Source organism: Schistocerca gregaria, chromosome 5 (assembly GCF_023897955.1).
Source record: "Schistocerca gregaria isolate iqSchGreg1 chromosome 5, iqSchGreg1.2, whole genome shotgun sequence".
Taxonomy (NCBI): domain Eukaryota; kingdom Metazoa; phylum Arthropoda; class Insecta; order Orthoptera; family Acrididae; genus Schistocerca; species Schistocerca gregaria.
Genome location: NC_064924.1, coordinates 568,818,199 through 568,836,030, shown reverse-complemented (window position 1 = coordinate 568,836,030; position 17,832 = coordinate 568,818,199). Strand labels below are relative to the sequence as shown.

General features: G+C 40.7%; 1 protein-coding gene across 5 annotated transcripts in view; it reads right to left on the bottom strand.

Moving 5' to 3' along the window:
- The window catches only part of LOC126272648 (pyruvate dehydrogenase phosphatase regulatory subunit, mitochondrial-like), a 181,014-nt gene that overhangs the window by 60,084 nt on the left and 103,098 nt on the right, over positions 1 to 17,832 (bottom strand). For all 5 annotated transcript variants that reach the window (XR_007549249.1, XM_049975641.1, XM_049975644.1 and 2 more), the window contains exon 12: positions 8,129 to 8,277. Coding sequence is in view for 4 of the 5 variants with exons in the window: in XM_049975641.1 (XP_049831598.1) it covers positions 8,129 to 8,277 (149 nt within the window). In the remaining variant the exon portion in view is untranslated. The remainder of the gene's footprint in view (positions 1 to 8,128; positions 8,278 to 17,832) is intronic.

Below are 17,832 nucleotides of genomic sequence, written 5' to 3'. Positions count from 1 at the left end.
CTGTCTTTATTTTTATTTTTATTTTTATTTTTTTCCTTCAAGCAGATGAAATGTAAGACGTATCTTAGTATACACAAGAGTTGCAGTTTGGGTTAATCTGCCCATAAAGCTTCCATGATTATGCAAATATCAGTGGCTTGCAAAGTATACATTATTGAAATATAATTTTGATACACAATTATAGCCAGCTGTTAACAATTTCAAAAACTATAACCAACTCTTAACAATTTCAATCATTCTACTGTATGTCACAAAACTCTTTATTAACTACTAGTTTCAGTTACAGAAAACATCATCATTAGGTTTGAAGAGACTGACATAATTAGGTGAACTTCACAATGTTAGTCATATTGTAAATGTGTCACAGTAATTCTCTGTAGTTACAACAGTTATCCTTCACATTTCTGTCTAATTAAGTGAAACATGACAAACACTGCTAGCAAGTCTATGCTATGGTGTCTATGCTATGGTGTAGTTGGGTACAGAAAAGGCATTGGGAATCCACTACCTACCACAGCCAAGGTCACTACTCACCACAGTGGCACTACAGCATTCAAATACAACTTTGTACATTGTGCATGTGTGAATGGGTGTGAATTTGTCTCTCATCTGATGAACACTTCGTCTAAAAACTGACATTCTTCAACAGTATACCTTTAAATTTGTCTGTCTGTCACACAACACTTCCACAATGCGGTGAGTAACAAACTACTTTATTTTTATGCTGTTTAGAGATCAGATATTCTTAGCTTTCACTACACATTTTTATACATGACAGTTACCTTTTATGTTTTTAAAATCAGCCATTTTCTGACACTATTGAGATGTAACTATACTATTGTTCTAAAATCTGTCATTTGTCATTGTTAAAATAATCTAATGTCAGAAATTAACCAAGTAGTTCATTTGTATTGAGCATTTAAAGAAACTGTGTTGAGGAAAAAACTGAACTGCACATGAGGGTTTTGGTTGAAGATTTCTTATGTTTTTCACAAAAAGCCTCTGGTGGCACCAATGCATTTAGATCAACTTTTGCTCATCAATCACCCCAGGAAAGATTATTTATAACTGGGTTGCAGAATTCCATTGTGATCAACCAGAATCAATGTTGTTCCAAGAAACACTGAAGCTGTGCTAAATATGATTGAAGAAGATCAGCAAGTGACTTACTGTGAGACATAGGCATCCTCAGGAATGTCAAACACTGCAGTACTGTAGTGAGGTCAGTGTGGTTTGAGTGTTTATTGACCTCATTACAGGTCAAGACGACACTGCAGAATGGTTGCCAGGACAGCAGGTACATAGTACCAAGTGGTCAGTTGCCATGGGATCATAGAAACATTGAGAGATAACAACACGTTTATTGATCATAATTTATACATCAGTCAAAGGCACTGGCTTGCTATGTCCATGCCCATCAGCGAAGGCTGGCACTTTGATGGTGGTGCTTGCTTAGTTCAGCAGGAGGCGGCCATGACACAGAGTCACTATGTCAGACAGAAATGCTGTGTTGTATAAGCCAGATCAGCTGCTCAGCAGGTGCTTAGAACTATGTCAAGCTGGGCAAGTGACATATTGTCTGTGGAGGGCCTAGTGCAGGAGGAAACTGTGCGTGGCTGTGAACTGAGGACACCTGATGTAAGACGCAGATGGGCAGTAGACATAAGCCTGCATTAGCACAAAGCATACAGACAGCATGGCAGCTCGGTAGCAAGTCAGCCGTGGGAGGCACCAGAGTACGGGCTGCAAACTGTGGACCCCCTGGGTACGCACCATGAAGTCGGTTTCAGTCAGCCAGCAGTTGGCCCTTCTGCTGGAAGGCACCCAGCTCCCATCAGGACTAGATGCATCCCACTGACCCACAGCTAGCAGAGATAGTGTGTAGTAGATGCAGTTAGACAGGGAGACCCACATCAGGGTGACTTCTCAGAGCTGGCTGCTGATGGCGACAGATCCTGCATAACTGTTTAATCCACCCTATTTTGATGAGACATCATTTCTGTCTGCTTAAACCATGGAAGCGGTGCAGTGCCAGGCTCGGATGTGACATAATCCAGGTCACTACTGTGGCAATGTGACCTCATACTATGCTGCATGAACAATGTTCCAGTCAGGGCAGCAAGCAGTTGGACTTGACAACCCCACTTGTTTCAGTGCCAGGGCAGATGTTTTCATCATGCCAGCTCCACAAGGTCACTGACTAGCATTATATATGAAAATCATTTATTATACAGTTTGCATTTTTGCATTTATGTACATTTTCAGTCAGTCTTCTCTTTCAGTACCCCAGTCCAAATTATAACATGCAGTGGCTGGTATATTTAATCTTAAGTTACGTGCTAAGCGTGACTCACTTGGTCGACACATGGTGCACAGGGAGTACAAAAGAGTGATGGTTTCCCATCAGTAATAGAGATAGGCTACATAGATGAGTGTCAAAATGAAGATGGTATCTGAGGTACCTGAGGCTTATTGCCACAATTTTGTGATACTAATTAGTGATATATTGCTGAATGTAGTGAAGCATTTGCTCCATGTTAATACATCCCTTCTGCACTACTATCAGCTCATCGGAAAGTTTAGCAGGTTGGATTCTAAGGTACTGTTTAAGATGGTCAAGTTTTGGGTAAGTAGTGTATCTAAAAGTTTATCCGGCCATTACAACAGAGAATATGTTATGTCTAAAATCATATCTCTAGGTATGGTAGCTGGAAGGTGGAACGTTGTTTCTGAAATACCATGGTCATAGCATTTACCAATAAGCCACTATCTCACAGCTCCACCCAAACTGTACCCTTAGCTTGTGCCTGCTCATAACAATTCACATACCACTACTGGTTCATATACAGAATATATCCAGTGTGGACTCACTTTTGTGGTGCCAGCGTGTCTTCCAGGCATCCTGCCACTTCTGTTCCACTAACAAATAACTGCACTTCACAGACTCATGTGGTAGTCTGAATCATTTGGGATGGGCATACGGTGCATTGACCTCACTGGGAGTTACAAAGTTCATCTGCCTTCATGGTGAAATCAGCAGTACCTCTTTTGTCCTGATTGCATGAACTTTCCCAGAGTCTCACATCTCTCTGGGAATGGGTGAATTGTATAACATGTGTACTGGGCTTAAATAGTGATAGGTCCCCCCCCCCCCCCCCTCCATCCCCAACCAGAGGAGGGAAGAGGGAATAAACTCTAGCATAGATGGCAGCTCTTCCTGTGCCTTACGTAGGCCATTCAGAAACTGTCTCAGCGACAAAAGGGTAGGGGTTAATAATTCGTGCACGATGTGGTATACGGCTTGCTGTAATTCCACTACCTCTACTTGGGCATCTTCTATACTGCTAGCCAGAGCTTGTAGAAGTCTTGCTACAGTCAACCTGGTATCCAGTAGCTCTAACTAGGTCTGTAATGTATGTAAATCTCAGTTCAACCCACTGGGGGCATTTTTATGTAACACTGTAGTTCTGCTGTTAATCCTTGTAGCATTATAGTATTTTTCACAACCCATTGCTCCAGATTTGTTAGTTGTTTTGTGTGCCATTCCATTAGAGCTTTAGCACCTTCCACCTCTTTCTGTAGTTGCATTAGAGTGTCATGAAATCCTTTATGTCATCAGCATTTGCAGTCTTCCCACATCCAACCATTCCCATTTCCATCATCTCACTGTGTGTGACACCAAGTCCACAACTTGCCGTAATTGGTCTAAGAGATATTCATGGGCAATTCACAGGACTTGATATTCTCCCTGTTTCTCTTCTAATATCTCTGTCTTCCAGGCTTCATGTTACAGTTCTGAGAAAGCTTCTTCCAGCCTACATACTTCATTTCTCACTTCCCATGCATCATAAGTTAGTTTTAACTTCCACTGGTTACTGTTTAGGATGATGTCTTCCTGCCCAGAGAAAAGTATTCCACCCTGCAGTGGTCACTTTTCCGAGATGCTCACCCCCCTGCAGCTGTATAGGTGCACCACTGCAAGAATTATAATGCACCGTACTCTACTGATAGTGCTGTACATCATGGGCCACTAGAGTATTTATTGACACCACTACAGGTTGCAATGACAATGTAAGATGACTGCCAGGGCAGCAGGTATGCAGAACCAAGTGGGCGATCATTGTGGAATCATAGAGACAGTGAGTAATAACAAGTTTACTGATAAGAATTTTTGCAGAAGCCAAAGGCATTTTCTGCTTTAATCCTTGATTAGCTCACTGCTTAGCTGTGATCAGTGCCCACCAGGATAAGATGGCCACTGATGGGCTAGGCGGTGACAGAGCCGGGGTTGCGAACTGAGACTGCTGAAGTCAACCAGCAGATGGACCCCATCTAGAAGGCACCAGTTCATCTCTTAGCAGCATCAGGACTAGGTGCAGCCATAGCCCCACAGCTAGTGGAAACAGCATCTGGTACTGGCTAAACAGTAAGATCTCACATCAGGTCGACTGGCATAGAGTACTCCTCAGAGATGGCTGTGGATGAGGAGGCACCAGTTCATCTCTTAGCAGCATCAGGACTAGGTGCAGCCATAGCCCCACAGCTAGTGGAAACAGCATCTGGTACTGGCTAAACAGTAAGATCTCACATTAGGTCAACTGGCATAGAGTACTCCTCAGAGATGGTTGTGGATGAGGACAAATACCGCTTACCTAGACCCTGCCTGGTCTAACATCCAACCTGTTGTGACAGAACATTATTTGTGGTTAGGACACGATGTGATCCAGGTCATCACACACTGTGACAGTCTGACCCTCGTACTATGCGCCATGGACAATGTTCCAGCCATAGCAACAGGCAGCAACCAGACTCTTTTAGTGTGAGTGCAGAGACTTTCATCATGTCAGCTTGACCTTTTCATCTCCTGGTCGATAAACATGGTGACAGCTTTCTGCTCACCTGGCCATAGGTCTCAGATACCAATTCGAAAGGCAGTGGCGCAACAGTACATTCAATTTTGGCAGGACATTAACTCTTTCCCTGCTCCTACGGGTGAACATCCCGCCCTGCCTAGCTAGCTAATGGGGTAAAATGTACTGTGGGCCTTACCAATGGACAGCTGACACAGCCCGACAACTGCTGTACGCTACAGCCACAATAGACTAATCACACGATCCAGAGTGCATAGAACCAGTCTTCAATAATACTCTTGATAAAATTTGTATCACACTGCACTATCATAGTAGTTACAGTTTCTGATAACCGTGAAAGAGAGCTTCAAAACAAAATCCAAGCTTCCTGTTAAAAGTTTATCCTGAGCTGAGAAAAACTTATTTTAGAAAAACCATAACAACTTTTTTATTTGTGATTGGAAAATTCTGTAACTTGAGATTTACACTACCAAAATATATGCATGTAACCTACTAAAAATTCATTAACATCAGACAAATACATTCCAAGATATATAGTTTTAAAATGAGCAGTTCCTGAAGACACCCAAAACTCAGATCATCTCCTGCTTCTTGCAGCAGCAAGTTTTGCTAAGAAACTGTGCATATTTTGCTGCAGTTTTCACCTTTTGAAACGGCTGATATGCCAATTCTGTATGATAATTCATGCTCTGTCAGATTATATATGTTTATATCATGTGTACTTTGTAGATTAGGAAATTAAATTACATTTACTTGGCTGTATCCAACGTTTTCTGTTCCATATTGTTGCACTGTTTGCTTTCTGCAACATTTGATATGTCACTTCTAGAGGATAATTCATGCCCTTTCAGATTATATGAGGCTTGTACCATGTGTAGCTTGCAGATTAGGAAATCAAATTTCATCTGTTTGGCGGTGCTTGTCATTTACTGTCTGAGGGGCAGCGAGTTTTGTTGAGAAACTGCACACATTTTGTTGCACTGTTTGCCTTTTGCAACATCTGATATGTCAGTTCTGTGGGATAATTTATTCCTCTTTCAGATTATGTATGTTGATATTGTTTGTACTTGCTAGATTTGGAAATCAGAGTTCATTTGTTTAGCTGTGCACATTGTTTTCTGCTCCAGGCACCAGCACATGTTGCCGAGAAACTGCACATATTTGCTGCTCTGTTCTCCTTTTTTAACATCTGATAGATCTGTTCATTAGGATAATTAACACCCTTCAGAATACATATGGCTGTTGGTGAGTAACATCTGGGCGCACCGTTGGCAAACGCAGCGTACATTGCACGTGCACGACAGCCACTCTGCGATTTTCGGCAGAGGGAGTTTGAATATGACACCATCTATCTGCAAATCATTGTGCACATGCAATTTCCATGCCTTCGCATTCTTCGCATGCGTGTTCTAGAAATGGGGTGTCGACATGTGGATACCGCCAGTTGTACCTAGCCACCAGCAAAGTTGAACCACCTGAAGATGTCAGACTGTTGTTCTGAGGAAATATTGTGGAATTTGCACAACATGATCTGGCCACAAACCCGTGAAGACTATTTACAACAATCTGCCGGGAAAGATTGAAGAGTCAAACTTGGATATATTCATATAAGCTAGAAACTAAGCAGGAATCAACTGTTTTGTTGTTCAAGATGAACTAAAACCAAAAGAGTAAATTCTTTATGAAAAACTTGCAAAAAATAATTTGTGTGCCACAAGTTGCTGATGAAATCAGAAAAATAACTAAAAATGTGGAATAATTCTTCTTCATGACAATGCCAGTAGTCACACAGCTCAATGAACAGTTGGTTTTTTGACAAAGAACGCATCTCAGTTTAATGAGCCACTGATCATATTCAACTGATTTACTGGCCAATGATTTCTTTTTGTTTCCTTGTATTATGCAAAAAGAGCATGGACAGATACTTTAATCACATCATCATATCCCCCTACAAACATGTTTCTGAAGTACCAACATAAGAGTCGTAGGAATGTTACTGGACTTGGTTACAACACACACAAAATTTTATAAATTTTAGAAGGAAGTGTTATAAAAAATAATATAATGATTTGCACCAAAAAATGTCTTTTAATTGTTTCTTTAAAAAAATTAAAATGAGGCCCTAGTATGTTGTAGCATTGTTCTTCTCAATTTATGTATATTGATGGAAATGTGCATGATGCGGCCAACAGCATTATGAAGTTAATTCCTTTTAATTACGTTTCTAGAGGTAATAAATATGTTGCTGCATATGCTTTAGGGCAGTCCCTCAAATGGTGTGCTGTAACTTTATGGTATCACAGAGATACTGAAGGAACTGAACTGGCATACACTTTAAGATAGACATAAACTATCCCGAGAAAGTCTATTAACAATTTTCCATTCCATTGGGACAACAATATAGTTTACATCAGTATAGGACATAATGAAAATGAATTTTCCAAAACTAGTTGCAATAAGGTAACATATTTTTAAATGTTTCACATGGAAGGCCTGTTTCATCTTATTGGCATTATCAAGTGATGTCTAGCTGGAAGTGACGAGTGTATTGCATCTGTAGTAAATTTTTTCTGTCATGTCTTGGTAAGTATTTTATTTTTGTGGTTACAAAATGTAAAATATGTTCTTGTCAAATACCTAACAAAAACATATTTTACATTTCATAGCTACAAAAAATAATATACTTACCAAGGCATGACAGAAAAAATTTACTACAGATGCAATGTATATGGTTGTCACTTCCAATTAGATGTCACTTGATAATTGCAATAAGCCATAACAGGCCTGTCATGTAACATCTTAAAAAATATATATACTACTTTATTGTAGATAGTTTTGGAGCATTCATTTTCATTTCATCTATTAAAAAAGTTTCCAGAACTGAACCCCTTTGCATCGCTCACATAGGGATGGTGAGGATAGCAAGAATAATTATTGCACGTACGAGGCATTCAAACAATTATTCTTGCCATGCTCCATATGCGAATGTAATGGGAAGAAACCCTAATAACTGGTACAATGGTCTGTACCCTCTGCCATGCACATCAAGCTCGTTTGCAGAGTGTAGATGTAGATGTAGATGTAAATGTAGATGTGGATGTGAATATTGTAAGGAGCTCCTATTTGTCAATTATCTGAAGATGATGAGCAGATGCTGTGTTGAAATACCATAAAGCTTCAATGACACCATCTGATGCAATGGCCAAGTTTCTCAATAACATTTTATAGATTCTGAAACAGCATGAAAAGTTCCTTACCTGTTATCAGTTTTTCGAACTAACATGCAGTCATTTTCATAACCACCTCTTTCATTCTGCATTCCAGTATGAGATATACCACCTACTGGAATATTTACATCATTAGAGCAAAGCTTTTGGAGATAGTCAACAACTTCAGTGCCAGAAGACTGTAAAAATAAAAATAAACTTTTATATTCATTGAAACACATATTCAGTACACTTAGTGATATAATAATACAAGCCCATATAGATTTTACTGATACTGCAATTTATGAAATACTTCAGAAATGGCAAGTGGCAATGAAAACAAACAGCAATGATACTAGTAGACTGACATGAAGGACTTTATTTATTTATTTATTCCATGTGATCTGATGGTACACAGTGTGTTGCAGATGTCGGAAAATATCAGTTAACATTGCTAACATATATTAACATATAGTATCCTAATGTATTATATTGCTCAATGTTTTCAACACAAATAGCAAAATTACTGTTCTAAGAATTCATTTACAGAGTAAAAACAGTGACACAACAAATATGACTTCACGGCTTTGCTAAATTTTATGTTGTCTTTGACGGACTTAATACTAGTGGGAAGATTGTTGAACAGTTGGATGCCCATGTGGAAAGCTTCCTTTTTACACAGTTGAGTATTTGTAAGTAAAACATGCAGATTTGAGTTTTTCCTGGTGTTGTGTTTATGTATTTAATTATTTTTTACGACTCTGGTGTCAGCTGGCACTATGTGGTTTCGGAAAAATTTTAGAATCTCGAGAATGTATAGGCAAGGCAGTGTAAGGGTTTCCAACTTTCTGAAGATGGGTTTGCAGGAGTCTCTGGGATTGCTCCCAGTAGTAATCCTCATTGCTCTCTTCTGGATTTTGAATGTGCTCAGAGCAGTTGGAGAATTTCCCCAGAATATCACACCATATTTTAGGTGGGCTTGTATGTAAGCGTAGTACGTGCTGGTTAATGTTTTCAGGCTAGCACATGATTTCAGTACACTCAATGCATAACAGCCAGTACTAATTCTGACATTTACCTTTCCTGTATGTGTATTCCATTTCAGGTTATCTTGAACCCACAGATCCAGGAATTTGAAAACAGTGTCAGTATCTATTGGCTGGTTATTTACAGTGACAAATGGCTGATAATAATTTGCATTTTGCGTTGTGTGAAAGTTCATGGAAGCTGTCTTTTTGGTGTTGATAGTTAATCTGCTGTTTTTAGCCCAGTTGCTGAGTTGTTCAGTGGCCAAGTTCACAGCTTTTTGCGCAGCCTCTGTATTCTCCCTTTTGAGGAGTACGGTTGTGTCATCAGCAAATATTATTGTTTTGTGTGGATCTGCATTCAGGCCCAAGTCATTAATATACAGTAGGAAAAGTAGCGGGTCCCAATACTGAGCCCTGTGGAACACCTTGCTTTACAGTTTTATTACTTGATAGGATTTTGGTTATTGAGTTGCTTTGTCTATTAGTGTATTTCATGCTGACTCTCTGTCTGCATCTGATTGGTTAGGAATGTAGCAATCCAATTGTTTGCAATTCCTCTGATACCATAGTGATCTATTTTTTTCAGCAATATTTTGTGGTCAATAGAATCAAAAGCCTTTGACAGATCCATAAATATGCCTGTTATGGGTTTTTTTCCAGCTAACAGATCTAACAGCGTATTTATGCAGTCATATACTGCAGTTTCAGTAGATTTGTTGCTTCTGAACCCATGTTGAGCTAAACTTAGTAAATCTTTTTTTTTTAATGAAGTCCTTCATTTACTTGTACATTATTTTTTCAAAAACTTTAGGAAAGCAGGATGAGATTGAGATAGGCCTGTAGTTATTCATATCTTTATTATCACCTTTTTTGAAGACAGGAATTACTTTAGAAAAGTTTCAGAGCTTCAGGGAAAATACCTGCCTGGAAAGAACAGTCACAGAGGTGAGTTAATGGTTCAACAATTGTGTGTGTACGCAATTTTTGATTACAGCTGCTGGGATACCATCAATTCCAGCTGATATGAGTTTTTTAACTCTCTGACGGCTTTTGCAACATCATTTTCAATGACTTTGGTAATGAAAATTGACTCTGCACATGTGTGATATTTTTGGTTTGCTGGTTGGTAATTTGTGTTAGGATTATTTTTGACCAATTTTTCAGCTACGCTCGTAAAGAAATTGTTGAAAGAGTTCATCATAACTTTGGGATTAGATATAGCTTCATTATTGAGTTTGATTTCTATGTTTGTGTGTGTAGCTTTCATTTCCCCTCTTTCCCTTTTTATGATATTCCACACTGCTTTTACTTTATTGCTGGATTTATCAATGTACTCATCATTTTGCATCCTTTTTGCTTGTCTTATCACTCTTCTTAGGATACGTGTGTAGTTTTTATAGTATTCTGTTAGTTGGGGGAGTCACTACTTTGTTTACATAACATGTATGTAGCACCCAGAACTGATTGTGGCCACATGGTTCTGAGTTGAGAGGAAGGCTTGAAGTAGAGTCTCTGAAGATTCTGTGAAAAGCTATCTTGTACCTTCCTAAATTTGCCACATAAGACTGAAAAAAAAAACTCTCCCTAAATGGTTTAGGGGTGCATTATGTGTCAGAAATTGCTACCCAAGTAGCTGACTGTGTGTGAGGTGTTCAAAGATTTTTCTTAGATTAAGCAATTCTCCATTAATCTACGTAATGACAGCTGTGCAAGATCCCAAAATATCAATGTAATACCTGAAGAAATGCCCCCCAAAAAATAAGGCTATTGAAATACTTCTGATCAACTGACAAACTATTCACAACAAAGTATTCATGTCTGAAGCCCACCTAAACTGTATAATCTGACCCATTCCACTCCCATGAAGGCACAAATTCACAATGGAACTTTCGAATTTTCAGAAGAAATTGTGTGAATGATTGAATGAATGGATGTTCATGATAGGAGGGACCCTTCAGTGTACATCTTCTGTGAAGAAACTTCTAAATTAACATTGACTGCTCCACAGTAGGTGTAAATCAAAGCTGCTAAAGATGCTACAGGAAGCTCATTTGGATGTCATAAGGGCAATGCATGAATCTTTCAACGACTCCTGTAGCAGAATCTTATCGAAAGACCTCTCACAAAGTGCCAAGAAATTCTGCTCGTATATAAGACTGTCAGTGGCACCAAAGCCATTATTCAGACACTCATGGATGGCTCTGGAACTTACATTCAAGAATGCAAAGCAAAAGCTGAAATGCTGTACTTTGTCTTCAAATATTCCTTTACAAAATAAGATACAAGAGTGCTGCTGTAAACCATAAGTTACTACACCTGCCACCCACAGCGGGCGTAAGTCGTGCCACTACGGCAAGTGTAGTATGTACTGACACCCAATCGGCACATCCATAACTACCTGAGGTAGCTGCCAATCTCAGCTCAGTCACTGACTGCTGTCACCACATCTGCCACACACATGCAGTCCTACACCAGCAACACCTCTTGTGGACAGCATCATTACAAGGGCATGCACAGGACTCTGGGCCCTCAGTTGTCAAACGTGCTCAAGATGTGTAAACTACTGTCTTTGTATTCTTGTTGATGTCCTTTGTGACCCAGTAAATTGTATCTCTTTTACTGCTCTGTGTTATCTTGTTTTCCCAGTCAGAAAAAGCTGTGCCCCTGTTTAATTTTTACACCACTTCAGAGATACTGGAATCATTGTCAGATTCTGTACTGATTTCCCAGCTGAGGTACTACACAGACAGAAAATCAGCTGAACAAGAAACTGTGCCCAATGCTTGGAAGAAAGTATGGATCACATCTGTTTACATAAAACTAAGTCCAATACCACTGTCATCCACGTGTAGTAGAATCTTATAAAATATTCTGAGCTTAAATATCATGAGCTATCTCAAACTGAATGATCTGCTCAATGTAGTTTTGAAACATAAGTGTTGGTTTTAGGATATTTAGGTAATTTTCTCAGTCTTTGTAACTATAATAGATACAAATCTGAAATTTTGTCAGGAGCCTTTCCTTAATAATAAAAGATTGTGTACCAAGTTTGAACAAAATCAGATGATAATTACTATGGTTTATTTAGATTTGTAGGGGGTATGAATTTGTGTACCGACTGAATGTTACTTGAGACTGTTCTCACGGCTGGTAATGTCAGCTGCTCTGTGAGTCAAAACGAAGAAAAAAGGTAGCCATCCTGAAGCCACTGTGCTACACAGTTGCATGCCTTACTACACAGAATGTTATTTCATAATAACTTGCTACATTACAGTGTGCCTGAAGGAAGGGTGTTAGAACTCATTATTCATTTTATATGTTAATGACCTGCCACACAATATTAATAGCAACCTCAGACTTACGCCAGATGATGCAGTTATGAGTTTCAGACAGACACAACAAGAAGACTATTACACATTCAGCTTTGGTGGGGAAAAAAGGAGAGGAGTGGGGAAAGATGGACAGATGCGTTGGCAGACTGCTGCAAATAAAGAGGGTGGGAGATGAGAATGGGGAGGAGATGGCAGGACAGAGGGAGTGAAAACTATTGGGTGGAGGGTGTGGAGACAGTAACTTACTGTGGGCTGAGGCTGGGATAGTTATGGGAGCAGAGAATGTGTTGTAAGGATAATGCCCATCTATGTAGTTCAGGAAAGGTATGTGGAGGGAAGGATTCAGGTGGCTCAGGTAGTGCAGCAGCCATTGAAATCTAGTGTGCTATGTTCAGCTGCATTTTGTACCATTGAGTGGTCTACCTTACTCTTGGCCACAGTTTGACGGTGGCAGTTCATCCAGGTGGACAGCTGGTTAGTATTAGTTACCAATATAGAAAGCTGTGCAATGACTGCAACAGAGCTGCTAAATGGCATGGCTGCTTTCACAGGTGGCCCGGCCCCTGATGGAGTAGGGTAAACCTGTGACAGAACTGGAACAGGATGCGCTGGGTGGGTGGATTGGGCAGGTTTTGCACCTGGGTCTTCCACAGGGATACGGTACTTGTGGCAAGGGGCTGGGAAAGGGAGTGGCAAAGGGATGGACCAGGATGTTGTGGAGGTTGGGTGGGCAATGGAACGCCACTTGAGGAGTGGTGGGAAGTTCTTGGGTAGGATGTCCCTCATTTCAGGGCAAGATGATAGGTAATCAAAGCCCTGGCGAAGAATGTGGTTCAGTTGTTTCAGTCCGGGATAGTACTGGATGATGAAGGGGACACTCCTTTGTGGCTGTTTCTTGGGGGTGGTGGGAGGATTAGGAGTGTGAGGCAAAATGGCACAGGAGATCTGATTGTGGACTAGGTCTAAGGGTAGTGCCTGTATGTGAAGGCCTTGGTGAGACCCTCAGCATACTGAGCAAGGGAGTTTTTGTCACAGCAGAGATGCTGTCTCTGGAGGACCAGGCTATATGGAAGGGACTTTTTGCTCCTTCTTCTTCTTCTTCTTCTTCTTCTTCTTCTTTTTCCTTCCCACCTTCCTGCCTCACAACCTCCTGAAGCTGTGCCTGTTGGTAGTATAGTCCGTGAACACTCCACCAGACCGCGTTCTCCTGTCTCCCCTTCTGTATGCTACTATCCCTTCCCCTTCTGCCCCCTCCAGATTGCCATTTGCTTCCCATGTGATGTTGCATTCTGGCCCAAGATGCTGGAGTTGGCAGTCGTGTGTGTGAGACGTGTGCTTGCTAGTGTGTGTGTGTGTGTGTGAACAGTGTATGTGTCTCTCTTTGACTGACAAAGGCTGTGGCCGAAAACTTTATGTGAGTGTCTTTTAATTGTGCCTGTCTGGAACTTGACGTGTCTTCTTTACAGTAATAGTAATCTCTTTTCCTACGTGTTAGTATCAATGATTACATTATAAATCTCTCAAAATTGGCTCAGCCACCTCATATAAATATCTGGGTGTGCAGTGTGAAATGACCAAGAATGCTCAGTACACAGTAAAACAGCTGGCAGACTTTGGTTTATTGATAGGATACTATGGAAACATTCAACCCACAAAGAAGATTGTTTACAAAACAATTCTCTTAGAATATTGCTCAGAAGGTACACACATAATGGCATCATGGAAGGTCACAGGTTTGTCTGACACACAGGAGAGTGACACGTAAATGCTGGAAAACCTGAACATGCAGACTCTTGGAAACAGACACAATCTACTCCATGACACATCATAAGCCACCTTATCCTGAAGACATGTTTTGTTATGCACCAAAACTTTTGTTGTTTTTAGTGGGATATACTGATCCTACAGTGTTCACCTTTGGTACACTTGTGTAGAATGGGTCACACACCTAGCTAAGGGCAAAATCTGTGCATTTTGCACACATATTTACACACAATTAAGTACATAAGCAGAGTTCTTGTACTGCCTTTGTGCTTGAATAAAATCACATGTGAAAAATTTATTTCATACTACAGCGTCAGTTGTAATCTACATTTGTGCTTTGTACAATTATGGCAGTAGTATCATCATGAAAAATAACAACCCTGTGATGGTGCCCTATACTCAGACCACTGATAGCCATCATACTGTCCATAACTACAGTCATTCCACACGGATTCTCCCACAATGTAGTTTGACCTCAGCAAGTGTTTGACATCAGCCAGTGGCATCACTGGAGGTGAAGAGAAGATGGACACACTTCTTAACCACTTCAGAGACTGTGTGGACCTTAGTAGTGATGTGCTTTTAGTCATTCTGGCTTCTCACAAATATGAAACTGCCAGGACACTACTGCTACAACACTAACATGAACGCCTGAGCAGCAGCTATATCTCATCATCAACAAGACTACTTTGGGCAACAGCATGGCGTCTTTGCTCTGGCACAGCATGTGAGTTGTAATTGATCTAGCACTCCTGCCTGATCACACACTATGGACACTTTGGCACCTAAAACTGCCAGAGAACATCCAAACTATGATGCTAGAGGATGAGAAGGCACTGCTGGAGTTTAAACTTCAACTCACTGACACAATGCAGGGATTATCACAACACTGCGTTCTAATCAAAAACCAAAAGTTGCTACGCTGCAGTCACCACACAGTATGCCTGCAATGAAACCAATTTTGCACGATCCAGCTCGAGCTGTACTGACATTCCACGCAGCCACAAACTGCCTGACAACAGTCGGACTGACTGAACTGGGCCATACTCCCGTCCCTACCACCCTGACCACCCTTCACAGCTTTGACGGACAGCAGTCACCTACTGTGGTGGCTAAGATTATTGACAGCTAGCAATGACCCAGTCTCTGTGCATAAAGAACAGTCACGCCAACCAAGTGCACTGCCTGCTTCCACACCCATAACAACACTATTGCTGGATTCACACCAGATTTGAGCAGGATGCACAATGCTGCAGACCACCCTGAAGCTACCTGACATAGGCATACTGTGTCACTCATCATCAACTTCAACTCACTGACACAATGCAGGGATTATCACAACACTGCATTCTAATCAAAAACCAACAGTTGCTACGCTGCAGTCACCACACAGTATGCCTGCAATGAAACCTCTGCACACCACAACAACACCGCACCGACTTAGCGATTCAATGGACTGATGTTCCCCAACTATTAGTCCATGACAAGCACCTGCATACATATTTCCTTGTTGATACCAGCACTGATGCGAGCATTCTACCGCCTGCTCATGCATTTGCTATACTGTTACTGTTGCCACTGTAACTGCACGTGACCAATGACACTGTGATCGCAGTTGCGGGAACTGCACACATCACCTCGGCATAGTTAAGCAAGTACCTTGGACATTCTTAGTGGCAGGTATAGTGGGACCAGTCCTGGGAACCATCTTTTTTCTGGCACTACCAACTACTGCTGGATTTAAATCACATCCTCCTCATACAACGGGACAGCCAGCAGTTGATCCGTGGTGTGGTCAGTGATACACTACCTGTCAACACTGCAATGCCCTTGGTCACGCTGCCACCGCTGGATGCACCACTCAACCTGAAGCTACAAAGTGAAGCAGTTTGCAACCAGCTATGCTTAAAGGCAGCTGAGTTAATAAGCAGCATCAAAACTGATATAGGGATCAGTGAACACCGGGTTGTCATAGCGAGATTGAATATTGTAATCCCCAAATCCTCGGAAAAAAGGGAAAAAATATACTTATTCAAAAAAAGCAGATACATATTCACTTGACGCCTTCCTGAGATACAATCTCCACTCATTCCAAATTAATAATATAAGTGTAGACCAGGTGTGGTTTGAATTTAAAGAAATAGTATTGGCAGCAATTGAGAGGTTTATACCAAATAAACTAACAGACGACGGAGCTGATCCTCCTTGGTACACAAAACAGGTTAGAACACTTTTGCAAAAACAACAAAACATTCATGTCAAACTTAAACAGACGCAGCAGGATTTTAGAACATATATTGTGTTCGAACATTATGAATTACCTCGAAGAAAACAGTCTACTGACACACAGTCAACATGGATTTAGAAAACATCGTTCCTGTGAAACACAACTAGCTCTTTATTCACATGAAGTGCTGAGTACTATTGACAAGGGATTCCAGATCGATTCCATATTCCTGGAATTCCGGAAGGCTTTTGACACTGTACCACACAAGCGGCTCGTAGTAAAATTGAGTGCTTATGGAATATCATCTCAGTTATGTGACTGGATTTGCGATTTCCTGTCAAAGAGGTCACAGTTCATAGTAATTACTGTAAAGTCATAGAGTAAAACAGAAGTGATTTCAGGCATTCCCCAAGGTAGCGTTATAGGCCCTTTGCTGTTCCTTATCTATATAAACGATTTGGGAGACAATCTGAGCTGCCGTCTTCGGTTGTTTGCAGATGACGCTGTTGTTTATCGACTAATAAGGTCATCAGAAGATAAAAAAAAAACTGCAAATGATTTAGAAAAAATATCAGAATGGTGCGAGAAGTGGCAGTTGACCCTAAATAACAAAAAGTGTGAGGTCATCCACATGAGTGCTAAAAGGAATTCATTAAAATTCGGTTACACGATAAATCAGTCTAATCTAAAAGCTGTAAATTCAACTAAATACCTACGTATTACACTTACGAACAACTTAAATTGGAAAGAACACATAGAAAATGTTGAGGGGAAGGCTAAGAAAAGGCTGTGTTTTATTGGCAGGACACTTAGAAACTGTAACAGACCTACTAAGGACTAAGGAGACTGCCTACACTACGCTTGTCCGTCCTCTTTTAGAATACTGCTGTGCTGTGTGGGATCCTTACCAGGTAGGATTGACAGAGTACACTGAAAAAGTTCAAAGAAAGGCAGCATGTTTTGTATTATCATGAAATATGGGAGAGAGTGTCACAGAAATGATACAGGATTTGGGCTGGAAAACATTAAAAGAAAGATCTTTTTCGTTGCAACGGAATCTTCTCAGGAAATTCCAATCACCAACTTTCTCCTCTGAATGCGAAAATATTTTGTTGACACTGACCTACATAGGGCGAGATGATCACCATGACAAAATAAGGGAAATCAGAGCTTGTACGGAAAGATACGGGTATTCATTCTTTCCGTGCGCTATACAAGATTGGAATAATAGAGAATTGTGAAGGTGGTTCGATGAACCCTCTGCCAGGCACTTAAATGTGATTTGAAGAGTATCCATGTAGAGGTAGATGTAGAGTACTCATCATTACATCATGACAACAAGGTCACATGCCTCACCAATAAACAACCATGGACAGCACCCATCACTACATGCAGCTCAATAGC